This window comes from Glossina fuscipes, unplaced genomic scaffold (assembly GCF_014805625.2).
Source record: "Glossina fuscipes isolate IAEA_lab_2018 unplaced genomic scaffold, Yale_Gfus_2 112, whole genome shotgun sequence".
In the NCBI taxonomy this organism is placed as follows: Eukaryota; Metazoa; Arthropoda; class Insecta; order Diptera; family Glossinidae; genus Glossina; species Glossina fuscipes.
In genome coordinates, this window is record NW_023998455.1 from 4,257,768 (window position 1) to 4,277,135 (window position 19,368).

At 34.9% G+C, this 19,368-nt stretch overlaps 4 protein-coding genes and 1 non-coding gene across 5 annotated transcripts; 4 read left to right on the top strand and 1 right to left on the bottom strand.

Moving 5' to 3' along the window:
* Window positions 1–233: 233 nt before the first annotated feature.
* Window positions 234–2,890, bottom strand: LOC119639227 (BRCA1-associated protein). The gene is made up of 5 exons (XM_038036508.1): window positions 2,352–2,890; window positions 1,619–1,789; window positions 1,381–1,547; window positions 693–1,314; window positions 234–628 (listed from the first exon to the last, which is right to left on the bottom strand). The coding sequence occupies exons 1-5, from the start codon at window positions 2,744–2,746 to the stop codon at window positions 313–315; spliced, it is 1,671 nt and encodes a 556-aa protein (XP_037892436.1). The 5' UTR covers window positions 2,747–2,890; the 3' UTR covers window positions 234–312.
* A 517-nt stretch (window positions 2,891–3,407) lies between these two features.
* Window positions 3,408–6,233, top strand: LOC119639285. The gene has a single exon (XM_038036583.1). The coding sequence runs from the start codon at window positions 3,462–3,464 to the stop codon at window positions 6,231–6,233; it is 2,772 nt and encodes a 923-aa protein (XP_037892511.1). The 5' UTR covers window positions 3,408–3,461.
* Window positions 6,234–12,784: 6,551 nt separating this feature from the next.
* Window positions 12,785–13,352, top strand: LOC119639289. Its single transcript, XM_038036586.1, has 2 exons — window positions 12,785–13,020; window positions 13,100–13,352. The coding sequence occupies exons 1-2, from the start codon at window positions 12,785–12,787 to the stop codon at window positions 13,281–13,283; spliced, it is 420 nt and encodes a 139-aa protein (XP_037892514.1). The 3' UTR covers window positions 13,284–13,352.
* A 481-nt stretch (window positions 13,353–13,833) lies between these two features.
* LOC119639290 lies at window positions 13,834–15,309 on the top strand. The gene is made up of 7 exons (XM_038036587.1): window positions 13,834–13,926; window positions 13,990–14,079; window positions 14,145–14,415; window positions 14,500–14,622; window positions 14,701–14,802; window positions 14,862–15,050; window positions 15,114–15,309. The coding sequence occupies exons 3-7, from the start codon at window positions 14,315–14,317 to the stop codon at window positions 15,307–15,309; spliced, it is 711 nt and encodes a 236-aa protein (XP_037892515.1). The 5' UTR covers window positions 13,834–13,926; window positions 13,990–14,079; window positions 14,145–14,314.
* Window positions 15,310–18,020: 2,711 nt separating this feature from the next.
* Trnam-cau lies at window positions 18,021–18,092 on the top strand. Its single transcript has one exon. It is a non-coding gene; the product is annotated as a tRNA-Met (tRNA).
* Window positions 18,093–19,368: the final 1,276 nt, after the last annotated feature.

Here is a 19,368-nt window from a genome sequence, read left to right on the forward strand (position 1 = left end):
TAAAAATAACCGACCATGCACGTATCTAAATATTGTAATAATCACAGCTCATTGCAAGCATTTTTTATCTTTCATGATAAGCTAACAAATGTCGGTAATTAATTTTTTGGTTTACACTTTTCTATTTTCATTCTACATTTATTTAAGTAAATATGGATTTAATTTAATATATCGTTTATATAAAAACTAAAAATTTAATATCAAAGAGATTTGCTTAAAACTTTTTTAAAAAAAAAAAAAAATTATAATAATAAATATTTTGCTTAAATACTTTTTCCTTTGTTTCAAGAAGTTTGAAAGTCTTACAATTATTTAATGTCTCTTTTTGCGACGATGATTTTTGTGCGATGAACTGCTCGAGGGTTCCGGAGTTTCTGGCAACACGACAGTACCACCAGCAATCTCGTCTTTTAATTCAGACTCTGCAATTTTTGTCTGAGCGTGCATATAAAACATAATATCGTGCAATTGCTCCTTAACTGAATTTAACTCTTCTTCCTTTGACTCCTTATAATCTTTATACTGCTGCTCAAGCAGTTTATATTTCGTATGCCAAGAATTTTGATTTGTTTGCAAAGCTCGAGAGATTTCCTGTTCTTCAGCTAATTGCTTCTGCAAGTCACGCAATCTAAATGGGAAGAAAGCTTATTATTTAATATAAATTTTTCTTTTTTATTTAATAAAAGCTTTACTTGTTATTGTTTTGATGTAACTTTCTTTCTAATGTTTGCTTTTCTTTGGTTAATATCTGAACACGTTGTTCCAAAATAATAATTTTATCATTAGCCGCTTCTGCTGAAAGCCTGAAATCTCGCCATTCCTGCTCTAGACGCTCAACACGTTCTTCATAATACTTTCTTTGGGTATCCAGCTGAGAAGTAAGCAAATAAGTGAATTCCAACTGCATAGAATCAATTTTCTCCTCGCCTTCGTCGTTTGCCGTTGAGGCTACCAGTTTACCGTCCGTCTTATTTTGAAATAAACGATGCACAAAGTTGTCACCAGCGTAGTCCCAAACGCTAGAAGTACCCAATTGCATAGCAAATGTATGATTTGTGGCTCGATAATGAGCGGCAGCATGGCCACCCTGATAACGACCGCAGCCCACATGACCGCAAATCAAACAAATCCACAAAGAATCTGTACCTTCGCATTCCATGCAGACGGAATTCTCCATTAAATCCGGCGTCTGAACATGACGACATACTGGGCAAGTTGAGTCACCCCATTTAATTAAACAATTAGCATGAAAGGCGTGATTGCAAAGAATGGTCAAAACACCATCTACACTTTCATCCATACGCTCCAAACAAACTAATTTGGAAAAAAAAAGAGTTATTTAAAATGAAAAGCAAAAAAGAATTTCTAATATTAACTAACCAGGACAAGTCGGTAGTTCTGTGTGACCTGCAGGCGGGATCCCATCATCACCACGCTCGATCTCCGAAACCCAAACAGCATGACACAAAGAATCCGGCTCAAGGGTATTATAAGCTGCGCCATTGTAAGTCTGATAAAATTCCAAAGCTGCAGCATTAGCTCGAAATCTACATAAGCAATAAGGAGTAAAGCATTTAAAGAATAAAGCAAGCGTCTGCTGATCAATTCTTTTACTAACTCCAATAAAACCATAAACTGGTTTGGACTGCCATCCCGTACTATGCGTATGTGTTGAATCTCTGAATGACAAGGAGCCACAAAGTTTAACAAATCATGGCAACTTAAACTGGCTGGCACTGCTAACAAACATAACTGGTTGGAAGGAGCTTCTTTAATATCTTTGCGTTCACTGCAGAAATGAAGAGATATACAAATGAGAAAATCGTGGTATTAAGTAACTTTTCAATGCCACATAAGAGCGAGAGCAAAAGTAAAAAATATTAGGCAACGCAAAACGGTTAAATGATGATAGAATAAATTGATGACAACTGATAAATCAGAAAGAATTAGCCATAAGCAATAATGGATAATAATTTCCAAGGATGATGGGCATCTTGCTTTTCTTTAAGTATAATTGTATGCATTATTATTACTATAATTAAATCAGCTCGAGAAATAAATTCAAAGATTAACGTCTTAAAGCAGTCCGCTGTTATCAAACGGAAGATCCATGATGCCTTCTCAATCCTCTTATTATATTGTAGGATTTTTTGGTGTAGGTTTTCTTCAGTTTTTTGGTGTACGAATTTTTGATGTAGGTTTTCTTCTTCTTTTTTTCGATTTTAGGTGCGGTTTGTAAAAGCGTTCTTGTTTTTTCAGAAATTTCTTTTTAAAGCAAGTGAAGGTCATATTACATTGCAAGACGGTATTATTATGCTAGTCTTTTTATTGAACGGCGGATTTTAACTTACTTTTTCTTATACAAATGTATAATGCCATTAGTCACTTCAACACTAGGATTACCGGAGAAAAACCCAATTTCTTTAGGTAGTTCCGATGCACATTGACCCTCTTCCAAAGGGGTTGTTTCGCGTGAACTGCTCGAAGTAGGCAATTCACTTTGCTGTTGCCGTTGTTCCTCCTCTGCGGATGCAGCACTCATTTCTTTCGTATCCCAATTCGTATTTTCGCACCACAACTTATTAGTGTAGGTTTCAATAACAATTTCGGTACTATTACGAAGCCCACGATCACGTTCACGCTCTTTTTGTATACGAGGAGCAGCAGCAGCTCCGGTTTCTCCTGCAGGATCGCTTGGTGAATCGATTTCGATTTTAATAACACAAACGGAAATGTTATGTAGCATCACATTTGACTTTTGTTTAATTTACATAATTTCTAATATGCTTCAATTTTTTCGTTTTCAATAAAACCTAGCAGCATAAAAAAATCCAAAATTTTTCCTTTGTTATCAAATAAACCAACAATAGCTGACTATATTATTAACTGTTAGTCCGCCGAAAGAAGAAGAAGATGTTTAGGGTCTCCTCTTTTATTGTTACCAGAACTATGTTAAAACGGGATTACGTTTTGAACTTTGCCAAGAGTAAAGTTTACTTTCTTCTACAATTTTTTTATTATTTAAGGTCTGTTAATTAATACAAAGAGCGTATAAATGTATAATTTTCAGATGGCCGTCTTTCTCACATAAAGTCAAGTGTGCATGAGCATACTAACATCTCAAAGAGTAGATAGACATTGCATATTATTTTAAAATAATTACAATTATTATGCATTTACATGTTATTCTTGATGCTCAATTTGCTTTTCATAGATTTGACTTTGACTTTAGATAAATTTTACAAGGATTCCTGAACGTCATTTCGAATTTGTTTTATCAGATGGCATAGTAATCATATCGTAAATTAATCGCAAGTTTCATATTTTGCGTATGGCAATGCTGGAGTACCAAACAAATAAAATTTTCACACTACGAAAAGATTAAATTAAAATAAGAGTAAACACAAACGAAAAATAAATTGCATTTATTAGAATATAAGTAAAAAATATTCTCAAAACAAATGAGGGATTTATACAGAACTTTGGAAATGTTGCGGGCAGAAACACCAATGGAATACTGCGAAGAGTTCGATGGCATTAAATCCATTTTAGAATATTGCAATAACTATGTGAAGCCTTTTAGTAAAGTGCACTTTAGAGGCGGCAATGTGGATTTTAAAAACGATTTGGTGAAACGCTTGCAAAGCTACTTGATCGAATGTAACTTGGTTAGTAAGGAGGAAAAGAAACCTTTGCCTTCTGTTGAACGTAAACTACGTAAGATTGTAATGTTCTTTGTTTTAAACACTGATGCAACATACAAATACAATTTGCGGGATGACGTTAATGTGGCTCATGTGTTTGAAATTTGCCCTTTATTGCCTAAATTCCTAGTCGTGACCTTAATATGGGAATTAAATTTGGAGCCGTTTTTCTATGAATTATTGTCATTTACTCCCTGTTGGTTTGCTTTCCAATACTTTGAACCTGCTACAGATTCCTTAAAGTACATTGACGATGTATATGATGTATTGGGAAAGGTAGAGCAATTGTTAAAAGCCATTTTCATTAACCTTACGCGCACGGAAATCCAACAAATAAATCCTATTGACTTGAAGATTATGTACAAGAAATTATATGATTATGCAACGAATCTATTGCGATTGTTTTATACTCCGGATGCAGAAAAGTTTCAAAAATTTACTAAAAAACAACTCCATAAATATTCAGGTTTCGCTTTAAAGCATTTATTACAAATGATTATATTCGCTTTTGATGTTTATGAACAATCTGAAGAAATTAACCTTCACGAGCATTGGGAAATATATGACGTAGGCAAAGATTTCACAAATAAAATAGCGAAATTAACGGAAACTTCCCAATCAGTAAGAGTAGAGCAATTAGCAATGATCTTAGCATTACTGAATACATTGCAAACCAATGTAATGATGATTACAATGAAGGACTTTATCTACTGGGTAGAGGTGGATTTAACCGAAAATATAACTCTGCAAGCGGCAGTTGGAGCTATGGCTTATGAAGTTATGGATCGTATATTAAAAAATAAAGCTTTTTCTCATGATGTTGCTCAGCAATTAAAAACTATAGCAATACGTCCTAAGACTTTACAAGAAACTGTCCATAATGCCACTATTGGTGACATACTCCATGCCTTAGATGACTTGGACATGTTGCATCATATTAGAAAAGCCTGGCTCGACGAGCTGTTCAATCGTCCAATAGCCCTCATCAATGATGAATGCTTAGAAGCGATCAAAAGCAATATTAAAATAATAAGCCTAGAAAATTGTCAGCAAATGTTAGATTTCATTAAATTGGACATTTGTCGCAATATCAGCGAACCGGACGATGAATACAAAATTAATGAAAAATTAAATATAGAAAACAATGATATAGATGGCAATGATTATGAAGACTTGGGACTACTTATAAGTGCCGCCCTAGAAAATTTCAGTATCTCACAGGTGTTAGCAATATTAAATTATCAAAGCAAATTATTTGGCTTTAAATCAACGTTATTCATGCGTCCCGATCTTGAGCAGAGGATTACCGAATTTCTAAATAAATACAATGCTGACTCCAATACGTTCGATTATCATCATTTTTTGGTATTGACGTTCGAGCATCCGGAAATGGTTTGGAAAAAACTTTTTGATAGCGCTTGTCATAACACTTTAGCACACATTAAAAATTACTGTGCAGCCGTTAAGCAATCGAGACCGTTGTCCAATAACTATTATATGCCTCACTTGTTAGCTGCCCTTGAAGATGTCGATTATTTGCAAAAAGAACCATTTCCACAACTTTTATGTGAACTATATTTTGAATTATACTATCCGGACGGGAAGACTCAATTCCTTAAGCAAATCATCAATAAATATACTAATATATATTTGGATGGTCAACTGTTCGCTAATCTATTACCTTTGGTGAAAACATTGAATTTGATAGGCGGCTATGGTGAAACGCAATCGTATAAACCGTTAACGTTCGGAGAGATGACGGCTCCCGTATTGTTAACAGTCGCTCAAATTATGGATAAATCGCGTTGGGATTTGATAACATATACCGATATAAGAGACGAAATTGTAAGGGAATGTGTACAGTTTATACAACAAACATCGAAGAAGTTTTTGCCAAATGCAACCGAAAAGGATCGTAAATGGATAACGAAAATTATAAAGGACTCATACAAACCATTGACCCAGTATTACTTTCAAAAGTACGCATTAACGCCAGAGCAAATTCCGACAGAGTTTGACCGCTTTCTTATACGCCTCGACATCGAAGATAAATCTGAAGCTGAAATGTTTTTAATAATTAATTACGTACGTTGTACGATGAAAGAGACAGAATGGTTGGCTCGCAGCGAACGCTTATTACCTCATATCTCTAATGTTATGCTTATACTTAGCGGTGTAGTAGAGGAGACGCAAAATTCGAACGCTATTAACAACTATCGCCATTGTTTGATCAATTATGCAAATATTGTTCAGAAATTTTTGCTGCCGAAAATCGAAGACAATGTAAAACAGATCGAGAAATTGCAACTAAAAGTATTGAAAATTATTTCTGCAACACCCGAGCAAATCTACGAGGAAACCTTTATCAATTTTGAGCCCTTATTAATGGAGATAACAAAAAAACTTGCTTGTCCTTTGGAAGGGAATTCTCTAAAAATCATACGTAACTTTGTACAGCGTATGAAAGATTGTAACGCCAAAGATATATTTTTAAAGAAATTTGAAGCTCTAGCCATCGAAATGAAATAAACTTATGTAAAAGTTAAAAAAAAAACAAAAGAAAACGTCTTCTCTATTTTGCCATTTGTTTACAGGTTTCAAAAAAACAGTCTCTCCATTTAGTTTTCGACCTCCTTCTCGATAGACTTGAAAACGATCAGAACAACAAATCTGTTATTAGAAGTCGTAAGCAAAGTTAACGAACGTAGTTGATCTACATTACCGCAAGCTCCAACCCTGAAACCCTGGTGAAAAACACAAACAAATTTTTGTACAAAATCAAGGACATGGTTCTGTGACATTACTGGGATATATGGGTTAAAAATTTTATTAAAGAAAGCAAAGATAATGATTAATTGCATCCTCTCTTACACATGTTTTGTCCCATTTTTTTTAAATAAAATTTTTAAAAAATAAAGTTGACCCATATTATCCGCTTGCTTACATAAAGCAACCCCTTCTGATTTGACGACCGACCTTATGGAAATATAAATTATCACTATTACGATGTTCTGCACATTTTCTAGGGTACATTTATCCCCTATGAAAGAGGGAAGAATTTTCAGAGCTACCGCATATTAGTTATTCCCCAGTATGTTAAACTCATTACTGAAACGCTAGTTAGCCGATCTCCGAATGTTGAAATCGAGTTTTTTAATCCTGTATTGAGACTATTAGCCATAGCTGCGTTTTACTTTTTTCTATCTCTCGGGTAGAAAACGAATTCTGTGCTTTAAGTAAGACCGGAGCTTTTAGACTATTCAGTATCTATTTAAGAATATCGTAATCACAAGGGAAGAGTTCCTAAAAACTTTTAGATAAAAGTAGCAATATTTGATAACCATTTTACTCCACTTCATTGTACTAATACAATTGTGTTTTGCTTTGTACAGGGATTGGTCGGAAAAGTGATCTGAGCGGTTCATCAATTCCCACAACTTTAATTTTTTTACTAAATTTTGCTACTAAGGGCCCATTTTCATCATAAAACATTACAAATTAAACATTCTTCATGAGAAATCTTATATGGAGTTGGGTCCAAGAAATAGGCCCATTTGGTTCATATTCCGTTCACTTCATGTTTACATTAAATCACTATCATGAGCAAATTTTCATCGTAAAACATTAATAGTTATGGTATTCAAAAATAGATCTATGTGGTCCATATTTTTTAACGTCGATTTCTTTATCAATTTACTATTGTGAATCAAATTTTAGCATGAAATATTGAAAATTAGATTGCCCCATTTGAACCAAACATTTTATATCTTCGACATAGAATGTCGAAGTAGAACTACATAGCGAGTTTTGTCGATAAATTTGGAAAATTGTAATATTTTTCATAAAAAGGCATTACATGTGAAGTGGTCGAAAATGTGGACCGATCCGAACCATTTCCAACAGCTTTTGTTCTTGAGTCAGGCGCAGAGGTCAGGACAGAGGGACAGAAAAGCTTAGAAACTAACTTTGAATCGATCGATGCAATAAAAACTCTATCTCTATCTTAAGCCCTAGTTGTTGTTACATACGTCTGCACAAATTTAATGTACCCTGCACAATAACTGATGGAGGATATAAGAAATGTGGTGGGCATAGCAGAATCGACGAGAACCGAATATAATTTTCTTATTTGTTGTTGTATTTTTAATCACAATTCGCTTCGATTATCGGTGATTATGCGAGTTCTGCACGATATTCATTTGCGTAAATATTTCAAGAGAGATGAGCAAGGATATCAGGCAAGCTCTCCCTGTTTGACTTCTTTGTTGTATCAATTCGTTTAGATTGTCATATATTTTGTTGGATTCTCATTTTCTTTGAGCTGCATATGACAGTTGTAATCAGTTTTTGAGTTTTCTTGAAAGATTTTTCGAGAGATTTTCCTAACTCTTTGAATGGAAGATTTCGTGCTTTTGTCTGGCTCCAAAAAGAAGTGTGCATGTACGCGTAAAGAGATAATGCAGCGAAATAATAACGAGTAGAATACATTGAGAGACGATGAATAAGAATATTTTCGTTAATTTTTTTCCTCTTTTTTCATTTCATTCTGTTCTTCTCATTTAGTCCACGCGATGAGCATGTTCCTCTTTCTCCATGTTATAAGTGCAAAAAGAGAAAATATTATGAGAGACGTGTGGCTCGCCTAGAAAAACAATGGGATAATTTTAAACTTTCAGCCGATGTGACGGCATCGAAATTTATCGCTATGGAAAGACGTGTAAAAGATTTAATCAAAGAGAAGCAAATATTGGAGCAAAAATTACAAGATATAAATGACAAGTAGGAAGATGGACTTCAATGAAGAGAGAATTCTCGAATTCTTCTTTCTTTTCTTTTATTATAATGAAATTTTTGGTAGGATGCGCTGCGCCCAGGTCATGAATAGTGAAGAGGAATGGCAAGAAATGGATGACAGGTGGAGGAGATCGATAAGATTTCTTTTAATAATATATTTATTTTTGATTTTGTTCTTATCTTGAATATTATACATTGCAGTTATGATGAGTGCGTCAGTACTTTTTCGCAAGAGTCGGAGGGTTCTTTTCTTCTTTCACCTAATACCAACAAGATTAAATGCCAACCGAGGTAAGTACATGAGTAAAAGGCCATCCATCTATCGATTGCTTAAAAGCTTCAAGTTTCATGTCAACATTCAGTCGATGCGATTTACTTGATCAGTCCTCGTCGAAAAGTTCTCCGTTAAATATCGAATGCTATACGAATGAAGTATGTTACGAGTGTTTAATAAGAAAATTGCATAATTGGCAGAGCATGACCAAAGCGGTGACGGATGATGATGAGTACAAGAATTGATTATTAAATGAAAAGTTGAAATTTTCTTTTAATTACTATCTCTCTCTCTCTCTCTCTCGCTCTCTTTCGGTCTTCAAAGCATACTCTGCGAGGAACGGCCACGTCGCCACGTAGCTGGAAACAATGCGAAAGCGAAAAGGCGTAAAAAGGACGACGGCGAGTAGGGACATTAAATATATAAATGAAAAGAAAAAATTTCCCCATTACTTATAGTGCACTCTCTTTTAATTAGCCCGCAAACGGCGGCGGCTTTTGATCAACATCTTTTGCTTTGTTTTAACTGTAAAACACAGCGAGCAAAAGACGGAAAATCGCAACACAAGGCTGGCGAGTAAGACATTGTCAATTAAGCAAAATATAAAAATAAATAAATGTTTTTTTTTTTTTTTTTTGATTTGTCCATTCGAAAGCTATACAAGGAAGGGACGACGACGATCATTCGAAAGGCAATTACAACACCAAACTGATGAGTACGATATTATTAATGAAATGATAAGAAATATTTTCTTTTATTATGTCGTTCGTCAGGGAACGATCTAAACGATCTAAAGGCGCCGGAAATCAACGCAGATTGTCATGGGATTTACGCGACACAGAAAACGAGTGAGGCAATACATATAAAGAGAAAAAATCGTATCATTTTATTTTATTTTATTTTACATTTTTCGTTTCTTTTTGCTTTGTTTTATACAAAAGGAAGGTTTCCGCTTATTCTGCAAAAGTCGACAATTGCGATTGCGAAATATTAAGCGAGGAATCATGGGAAAAGTATTGTTTTCTTTTAAATTAATTTTAATTTTCTTTTGTTTTTTTGTTTTTTTTTTTTTTGTTTTCATTTATTATGCAAAGGAAGGAGTGCGCCTCTCCTTCGGCTGATGAAATATGCGATTACGAAGAATTGAATTATCTGTCGCAGCGAACAAACAGTGACGAGTATGAAATTTTTCGACGAAAACGAAAATTTTCTCTTTAATCATTTCTTCTCATTATAAAGAAAACCGGAATTGGAAAAATGTTTAGCAAAGAGAGTTGGTTCAAGAATGGAATGGGAATCTCGTCAAAACGATAACGATAATGATAACGATAGCGAGTAGGACATTGACATTGTAAAATGAGAAATTGTTCATGCATTGTTTTCTCACTTAACGTATAAAGGGAAGCTTGCGAGTATGCCCGAAAAGACGAGACGTACGATTGCGAAGTAGCGAAAGCTTGTGTGTCTCCCCCAAACGATGAAATATATGATTGCGAAATAGTGAATCGCAAATCGCAACATATTTATAACGAGTACGAAGTTGGTTAAGAGTTGAAGAAAATTTTTTTCCTAAATAATTTTTCCTTTTATTTTTCATTTTTCGTTTCTCGTGCAAAGGAATCTCTGCGTGGAACATTTAAAAGATGACGAATGTGATGGGGAAATATTGAATCGGGACTTGCAACAAGAATATAATGAGTAGGAATTTATTTAGTTAAATAAAAAAAAAGAGATATTTTCTTTACTAAAATCGATCCTTTTGTTGTTCATTCAATGTACGAAGAAGTCCCTGCGTATCTTCTATGGAATCTGCCGTACTTGATTGCGAAATATCGCATCGGGAATTACAACAAACACAATTACAAGATGACGAGTGATAATGACATTTTTTTTTTAAATATTATTTTCTCATTTTACTTTCCATTGATTAGGAAGCAAACCGCATATCCTGTGAAAATTCAAATATGTTCGAACGAAACAAAAATAGATGAGCGAGGAGTGGAATGGGAATTGCGGCAAGCATGTAAAGAGTAAGTATATATTAATAAATTGAAAAAGAGAAATTTTGTTTTTCTTTTCATTTCATCTACAAAGAGAGACTAGCGTTTGCTCTGTAACTACTAAGCCGTGCGAATATGAAGCAAAAGCTGATAAACGAGGATCACAATGGGAGTTGCGACAAGCGGATAATAACAACGAGTAGGGATACCGATGAAACACAGAAAAGACGTTTATTTATTTATCATATTTGTGTTTTATTACTTTAATTTATAAAGAGAGATTTGCGCTTGTCCGAAGAAAGAGCAACGCACGTTGAAATGGTGCGTTCCACTAACTGATAGCGAGTAAGACATCGATCGTACGTATAGAGAAATAATTTTATAATAATGTTACTTCTCTTTGCTAATCAAAGCGATATTTGTGCTTCCAATGAAGCATTTAATTTGTGCGAGCGACCTCAAGAGGAAGAAGATCAACGAGCATTGGAGTGGAAAACTTCACAATTTAATAGCGAGTAGAAAATTGTTTAAATGATAAGAAAAATTTTCTTTCAATAATTTTCTAATTCTTTCATTTTCCAATAAAGAGACGCTTGTACTTCTACCATAACATGCAATCTGAGTGATCGTGAAGGGAAGAAGAATCAACGAGCCTTTGATTGTGCGTCTTCCATAATACGTTATCCATATGACTATAAAGGAGAGAATGGAAAACGAGCTTTCGATAGCAAGTAGGGCTCGGCTTAACTGAAAACAAAAATCGTATTTTAATAGATTGTTTTTTCTATTATTGAGTCTGCAAAGAAAACCCTGTTGTATGAAATTTAAAACATGCGAATGCGAAACAAAGAAAGACCAACGTGCATTGAAATGGTGTGTTGCACTAACTAATAATGAGTAGGTCATCAAATTAATGAATGGAAAAATTTATTTTTATAATAATTTTTTTTGCATAGTGAAGAGGATCTCTGTGATCCATGTGAACGTGAAGAGGAAAACAGTAGCGTTTCGCAATCTATTGACGAGTAAGGCATCGTTTACATATATATAAAATAATATTCTTCCAATGAATTTCTTCTATACATCTTCACTGCAATCTATTAAGGATGACTTGTGGTTACCTTCAGAAAAGTAAGCCGCTTCAAAGCGAGGAAGAGAGAGATCAACGATCATTGAAATGGACTATACCTCAAATTGATAGCGAGTAGAATATCGATTAAATAATTGAGAAACTTTGACTTTAAATAATTTTCCATTATATCTTCGTTCAATCAAAGTGAACTTTGCGTACTTCCTGCAAAAACTGCTAATCCATGCGAATGTAAAGTGAAAGACGATCAACGAGAGCCGCAATGGAAACTTTCACAATCTGATAGCGAGTAACATATCATTTCAATAGGAAGTAAGAAAATTTTCTTTTAATTTTATTTTTTCCTTTATTCAGTCTCCAAAAGATGAGTTGTGCTGCTAACGCTTTCAAAGAAGCAAAGAAGGATCAACGATCATTAAAATGGTGCAACCCTTTAACAGATAACGAGTGCGACATCAATTAAATGATCACGAAAATTGCCTTTTAATAATTCTTCTTTTGCAAAGGAAGCCATCTTGCGTCTATTCCGTGAAAACTGAACCATGTGAAAACCGAGCAAAGAAAGATCAGCAAGGATCTGAATGGGAATTGCGGCCAAAGGATGATGATAACAAGTACGATTGTACATTGACTAAATGACTAGGAAAATTGGCTTTAAATTATTTCATTTTTTCCTCATTCAATGTACAAAGAAAGATTTGTTTTTTTTTTCTACCCTACCCCTCTTGTGATACAAGATTTTATGAAATATTGTAGGTAAAGACTTTAGATATATTTAACTTTTATGATAGCGATCGAGTCGGAATCGCTTTCTGAATTTCTCCGATTTGATCTGATCTGTTCGTCCGTCCGTCTGTCTTGTTTTCTCATGCTCAATCTATGAACCACAAATTTTTGAAAGATTTTGATGAAATTTCGCCTAATGACGTGCTTTGGCGTAAGATCGGACGCTTTCGAAAAAGGTCATTCGTCTGCGTATTTGAAACGAGCAAGAAAAGTAAGAACGCAAAAGACTTGTCCTAATCATTATTTTCCTTTCTTCTCATTCAATCTACAAAGGAGCGCTTCGGCGTTTTCCAAAAAACGTTATCCCTGTGAATATGTAACAAAGGAAGACGAAGGCAAATTGGAATGGGAACTTCCCTTGGCATGTTGCGAGTAGGGTGATATCGTTAAAAAAAGCCGAGTTTTTGTTTTTTTTAATCTCTTTATTTCTCTTCATTTATTCCATACAAAGAAAGTTCGTTAGTTATTGTACAAAGCGTGAAATCGAAGCAAGGAAAAATCAACGAACGTTGAAATCGGTCGGCTCACGAAATGAAACTGCTGCTTATTCTGCAAAACGTTACATGTGTGAGTACGAAACAAAAGAGAATCAACGATCAACGTTTGAGCGAGACAGCGGTCAAACTGATAAGTAGTAAGCGAGTTATTGAAAAAACTACTTTTAATATAATTATTCTTTTTATACCCTACACCACTTGTGGTATAAGATTATATAAAGTTCTTGTGAATGCATGCAACAGATATAAGGACTTGAGATATACCGACTGATTCAGAATCACTTTGTGAAACTTAACGATTTAAGTAGATCTGTCCTTCTGTCCGTCCGTCCGTTATTGTGCATATTTTTTTAAGAAAATTTTCCACTCTAACATGCCAAAAATGGTTGGGCGCCAATAAATTTTTCGAATACCTATTTCGAAAGGTCGGTAGAAAAATAGCTGGTATGAAAGTGGTGTTGGGACGTGGCCGACTATAGTGCTTTTGCTTATTTTTTCTTCCTTCAGTCTCTCAAAAACGCTTGCTTGCACGGTAAAGAGCAAACCAGGCGAATACGAATGGAAGAATGATCGATTGCCATGGGAACGGCGCGCTCCGTGTATTTTAAAACAGTAAGAAAAGTAAGAACGCAAGAGGCTTTCCTTCTCATCATTTTGATTTCTTCTCATTCGATCTATGAAGAAGCACTTCGGCTTTCTCTAAAAATTATTGTCCCTGTGATTACGTAACAAAGGAAGACGAAGCAACATTGGAATGGAAACTTCCCTCGGCATGTAGCGAGTAAGATGATGTCTTTTTAAAGAAAGGCGGATTTTTATTTTTTTTCATTTATTCCACACAAAGAAATTCCATTATTCATTCTACAAAGATTGAATTCGAAGCAAAGAAAAATCAACGAAAATTAGAATCGGACCGTCTGCGAGCTGATAATAAGTAGGTTTAGAAAAAAAAAAGGACATTTTTTTTACATTTTTTCTCTTGCTTTGTATTCTTTAAAGGAAAACTTGTCCTTATGTTACTTGTGCGTACGGAGAAGACAAGGATCAGCGAGCACTCGAGAGGGATATTCCACAAGCTGATGACGAGTAGGGAAATCGATTTGAGAACAAAAAGATTATTATTTTTCTTCTTCTTCTTCTTGGTCTAGATAACTTTAATTGTTTTCTTTATGCTTTCTAGAAAGAAAATTTGTCTTTATCCTTTAAAAGGTGACGCTTGTGAACACGAAAAAAAGAAAGATTTACCCAGCGCATTGGAATGGGAATTACGGTAAACAGATAAGGATAATGAATGGAATGGTCGAGTGGATTAGACATGAATATATTTTTTTTAAATTTTTTTCATCCTATAAAGAAAATCTAATAATGTCTGTTCTTCGAAAGCTAGGACGTCAAGAGAATGCGGAACAAAGCCTGATCATTTGGCAACAGAATGGGAATTACGAGAACAGCAGCAACTAGCAGTTAATGATAATGAGTAGGATTTATGGATTAAATGCAAGAAAGTAATTTTGTCTTCTAAGAATCTCATTCTCCTTTCATTCATTTTGCAAAGGCAATCTTGCGCAAATACTTTAGGAGCTAAATCGAGTGAATGCGAAGCAAAAGAAGAAGATCATTCGACTTCTCAATCCAATTTGCTAGATAAAGATAATAAGTATCGAAGTGTGAAATGTAACATTAATAACATTGCTAACTTATCCCTCTTATGTTTAGTCGTGATTTGTTCAATACATTGAAAAAAGAATATGAAGAACGTTTCACTTATTTAGAAGAGGAGTTACGAAATTATCGTGCCTCAGTCCTAACCGGTAATGATAAAATTAGCACAATGGATCAAAGAATGCAGACCATGATAAGCGAGAAACAAATATTGGAAGAAAAATTAAAGCAATCACATAACGGGTATGATTTTATTTAATAAAAACGAAAATGAAAAATTATTTCTCATCATTTCAATGAAATCAGTCATGAACAGCTGGATGTACTTAGGAAACATTATGAAGATCGAATCACACGTTTAGAGCAGGATTTACATAACTATCAACTATCAGCGAAAACTCATAATAGCCAAATCTCGGAATTGGAAAAACGTATGCAGTCTTTAGTGAAAGAGAAGCAACTTTTAGAAGAGGAAGTGAAACAAAAAGCATTTCAGCAGTAAAGCATCGATAAAAAGTGCAAAGGAAAGTTTTCATTTTAATAATTTTTGGAATTTTTGATTCATATTCAATTAGCATGGAGAAGACGATACTCGATGATAATAAACTCGCTCTGAGACCTGCCGATGATAGAGATCGAATTTTTGAATTGGAGAAAAGCATGCAGGCTTTATTGAAGGAAAAAGAGTTTTTAGAAGAAGAATTAAAACAGAAGGGATGCAAGTATGCTTTAAATTGTTTAAAATTGAAAGGATGACTAAGTTGACTAAGTTGACCTTCATTTAGTACGGCCGACAATGATCGGCTTAAAGATGAACTACACGATTGTAAACTTACAGTAAGAAGCGCCGATGACGAAATTACTAAATTGGAAGAAAGAATGCAGAATTTAAAGGAGGAAAAAGAACTTTTGGAACTGGCCTTTAAAAAAAAAGAAGACCAGTAAAAAACGAATGACATTGAAAATTGAGAAAAAGAAAAAAAAAAAAAAACTTTTAACTAACTACACTTTCAGATTGCGTGCCTTGCAAGAAAAAGAAAAAAGCAACGGTAACGAACATACGCAAAAGGACTTTGACGATTGCAATCGTAAAGCTGAAGCCGCCATTGCAAAAGCCGCCGCATTGGATGAACGGATAAAGACTTTGGGACATGAGAAGGAATTTCTGGAATCGAAATTGCGTGTAAACTTTCTAGAGTACGATTATTCTATATAATATCAAACACTATTTGCTTTAATCATTTTCACATAGTTTATGCGATTTCCTTAAGGAGATTGAATTAGTGGAGGGGGTGAGGTGTAAAGAATGCGGGCGAGTAAAGAATTTATATATTTGTTTGAGTTGCGGTCATTTTGGTTGCTGCCGCGACACCGGCGCCCACGCCTTAGCCCACTATCGAGCCACAAAACATAATCTGGCGAAAAAGATGGGCTCTGCCCTTGTTTACAATTATGAATGTCAAAAGTTCGTCAAGTTCCTTTGCAGTTGTACGAGAATGGAACATATACGTCCGTTGCATAACTGCTGAGTTTTCTAAAAACATGAGCCAGCATGCATGCACACACTTACAACTCTTATTTCGGATTAAATTTTTAGAAAACTCCATTTTGGGATAAGGAAGACAAATTCTTTAAAATTTCCGTTTCTTTTTTTTCATCAAACACGGACTTGGAATTAATTTTACTTAACAAGATGTGCTTACATGAATCATACGCAAATATGAAAAAAAAAGAATTGTTGAAAATATAAATAAATAAAATTAAAAAAAAAAAGTATACAAACAACAAATTCATTATGGTTAACGGGAATTTAACTATATTTTGGTTCATCTTTTCAAAACGAAGAAGAAAAAAAAGGAGTTCAAAACGAAATATTTCACAAATGGAATCTTGTTTTGACTGCGAGGTACTCTTGACACTGGAGCTGCTCATCGGTTTACCTCGCTGTGGCGTATCCTGTGAGCAGCCTACGTCGTTTAGGTGATTGATTGAAAATGAGGTAGCGGTATACTATATACCACCTTCCCCATCGATGCCATACGGCTCGAATTCGTCCTCCTCCTGGACTGTGACCGCGTGCGTTGATGAGGAGGAGGAGGGAGTCGTCGTCGGGCGTCATGCAGAGATAAAGTCCCTCAATTTTTCTAATATCTCTGCTATCTTTCATCTTCACTGACGACCTGGTTGGTTCTTTTCCTCTCTCCGATTATTAAAGCTTTCTCCAATGGATCTTGGCTTACCCTGGATGGGTTAAAAGTTTCGAATCGCGATTTGCCCTTGTGCGTGCGTTTTCATCATTGTCGACTCTGGGATATTCGTTGTGGATTCTTTTCTGAAGATGTCGGGGGCGAATTTGTTGTATGCTGCCATTAAGTCTTCTTCTACTATTAAAAATCGGCTGGAGAATTTTTTTATCACAGTGTTATTGATCGACTTCGAGGCCAAATATCGTCCGCGACTGCTAAAGAGTCCTCCATCAGTTAGCTTCCGAGCAATAGGAAGGAGAGGCAGCGAGGGTGTCAACTTATTGAATCCTGTTAGTAGAGGCTCGTCGCTGCAAACACAAGCACAACGTCATGCTCCTCGGTCTTCGTGCACTTAGTGAACCGGATAAATAAATTCTAAGTCTTAAAACACTAGCATCTTTTATTATTTAAATAAACTATAGCTCACTTGAGATTTGAACCCACGACCATTGAGAGTTGCTAGTCAACACTGTTGCCTACTCGGCCACTCAGGCGGATGTTGTTTAACACAAAACCTATGCTAATGAATAAATGCTCATGCGATTAAAATTCTTTATGTATAGAACTCTTCAATTAAAGAGAGAGAGAGAGAGAGAGAGAGAGAGAGAGAGATTTGAAAAACAGGAATGAAAGGATTAAAGGAATTCAAATTTTTTTTGCTCATTTGGGATTTATAAAGGTATTGGAGAAACTATTTCTTCCATTTTCTTCCTTAACATATATACTTTATGGCGTCTTTGATGCTTGCTTCTGGGCTTCGACAATAAGACATATACCTCTCATCCTTGGATGGTGGGTATAAAAAAAGCAAAAGCTGACAATAAACATCAAAATATGGTCGATTAAAATACAATCTTATGTTTTTATGGATTTTTTTTATTTCTTTTATTCTTCTTTAAATGTTAAGAGAATGTTATAGAAATTAACGACCACTTTAAGTATACTTTTAGGAAAGTAGGAATACAACAGCAGAGTGGCGCAGTGGAAGCGTGCTGGGCCCATAACCCAGAGGTCCGAGGATCGAAACCTTGTTCTGCTACACGCTCGGCGTCTTTTTTTTTATTATTTTTTATTTTTTTTATTTTATATAATGCTGTCAGCAAAGTTACGGGGTCTTAATTGTATTTCTTCGCTCGCCCATCAGACCGCCAGTCTTATGTACAGTTAGCACTGCCGAAATGCTAGAAGTACAGAGCGAAAGTTACCGTTTTGTCGTAAGCTTTTGCTTCACTTATTCAATTTAGTTAAATCAAACAAGTAGGAACATTATAGTCGGGCAAGGTCGACCATTAAATACTTATTATAGAACACAAAAATTATATCTTGTTTCTATATAAAGGCATATTCTTCATTTGCGTATTTATGGAAAAGCGGGCCCAAAACGCAAGCTAATGTAGTACAACTTTAATCCTTTAATCACACGTTCAGACCGACAGAGCGATGTATGGGCTTAGATCAGTTCAGCTTATGGTTCTGAATGGGTCGGGGTAATAAGAGATAGGTTTATCTTTATCTGTTCTGCGGGATACATGCGTCCCCACTAATTTAATATACAACAAATAGTTTAAAAATGGTCGTTGTCTGCCTCTAATAATTGACATATGAAAAAATGAAACTGAAATTAATTTGGATCTAAGCTTACCTTATGAATATTATTGAATTATACGCAATGTACTAATTCGTTTCTTGTATTAGCCGTACTTCTATCGGACGCTATATAAATATCATAGTACACATGCAATTTTATTCCGAGTTAAGATTGCTTCAAATGTATTCTGCTGAAGCATACGCTCCAAAGCAATTCTGTCTTTAATTCTGTCTCTCTCGTTGAATTGAAGTTATTCTGTATAGCCATGTATGTGATGCCAATACGCAGAAGGGCTTAAGAGATAGATCCATCTTTTATCATTCACCATTTTCTGAATCGATCTAAACCTGTCTGTCCAAATTTCTTTTCAAGCTATATGCCGCAATTTTTGAGATAATATGATGAAATATGGTACAGTAACATGTTTTGATCTGAGGGCGGACGCTATTAAAAACGGGTCAGATCGGTCCACCTTTTCGAAATGTCATTATATGGAAAAAAAATTGCAATCTTCAAAATTTCTCGGCAAAAGTGGCTAAGTAATAGTATTTCGGCATTATAAATTAGTATGAAAATTTTGGCCTGGTTGTGGCAATTTTGGAACCCTCTCTCATATAACTAAAACTGAAGTTCGTACGACAAAAAAGTATTATATAAAAATTTTTGGGATTTTTGCTTGTTGCTCGGAAATTATTAAAGTTAGAAACCTGAAATTTTTCACATTTAC

What these genes read in the sequence shown, in the direction of transcription:
- LOC119639289 (XM_038036586.1), top strand. Translation starts at nt 12,785, where the DNA reads ATGACGTGCTTTGGCGTAAGATCGGACGCTTTCGAAAAAGGTCATTCG. An exon ending in CTTCCCTTGGCATGTTGCGA is followed by an intron (nt 13,021 to 13,099) that starts GTAGGGTGATAT and finishes TTCCATACAAAG; the next exon opens with AAAGTTCGTTAGTTATTGTA.
- LOC119639285 (XM_038036583.1), top strand. Translation starts at nt 3,462, where the DNA reads ATGAGGGATTTATACAGAACTTTGGAAATGTTGCGGGCAGAAACACCA.
- LOC119639227 (XM_038036508.1), bottom strand. Translation starts at nt 2,746, where the DNA reads ATGCTACATAACATTTCCGTTTGTGTTATTAAAATCGAAATCGATTCA. An exon ending in AGAACTACCGACTTGTCCTG is followed by an intron (nt 1,315 to 1,380) that starts GTTAGTTAATAT and finishes TTTCCAAATTAG; the next exon opens with TTTGTTTGGAGCGTATGGAT. An exon ending in TTACATCAAAACAATAACAA is followed by an intron (nt 629 to 692) that starts GTAAAGCTTTTA and finishes CTTCCCATTTAG; the next exon opens with ATTGCGTGACTTGCAGAAGC.
- LOC119639290 (XM_038036587.1), top strand. Translation starts at nt 14,315, where the DNA reads ATGCTTTCTAGAAAGAAAATTTGTCTTTATCCTTTAAAAGGTGACGCT. An exon ending in CTAGCAGTTAATGATAATGA is followed by an intron (nt 14,623 to 14,700) that starts GTAGGATTTATG and finishes CATTTTGCAAAG; the next exon opens with GCAATCTTGCGCAAATACTT. An exon ending in TTAAAGCAATCACATAACGG is followed by an intron (nt 15,051 to 15,113) that starts GTATGATTTTAT and finishes CAATGAAATCAG; the next exon opens with TCATGAACAGCTGGATGTAC.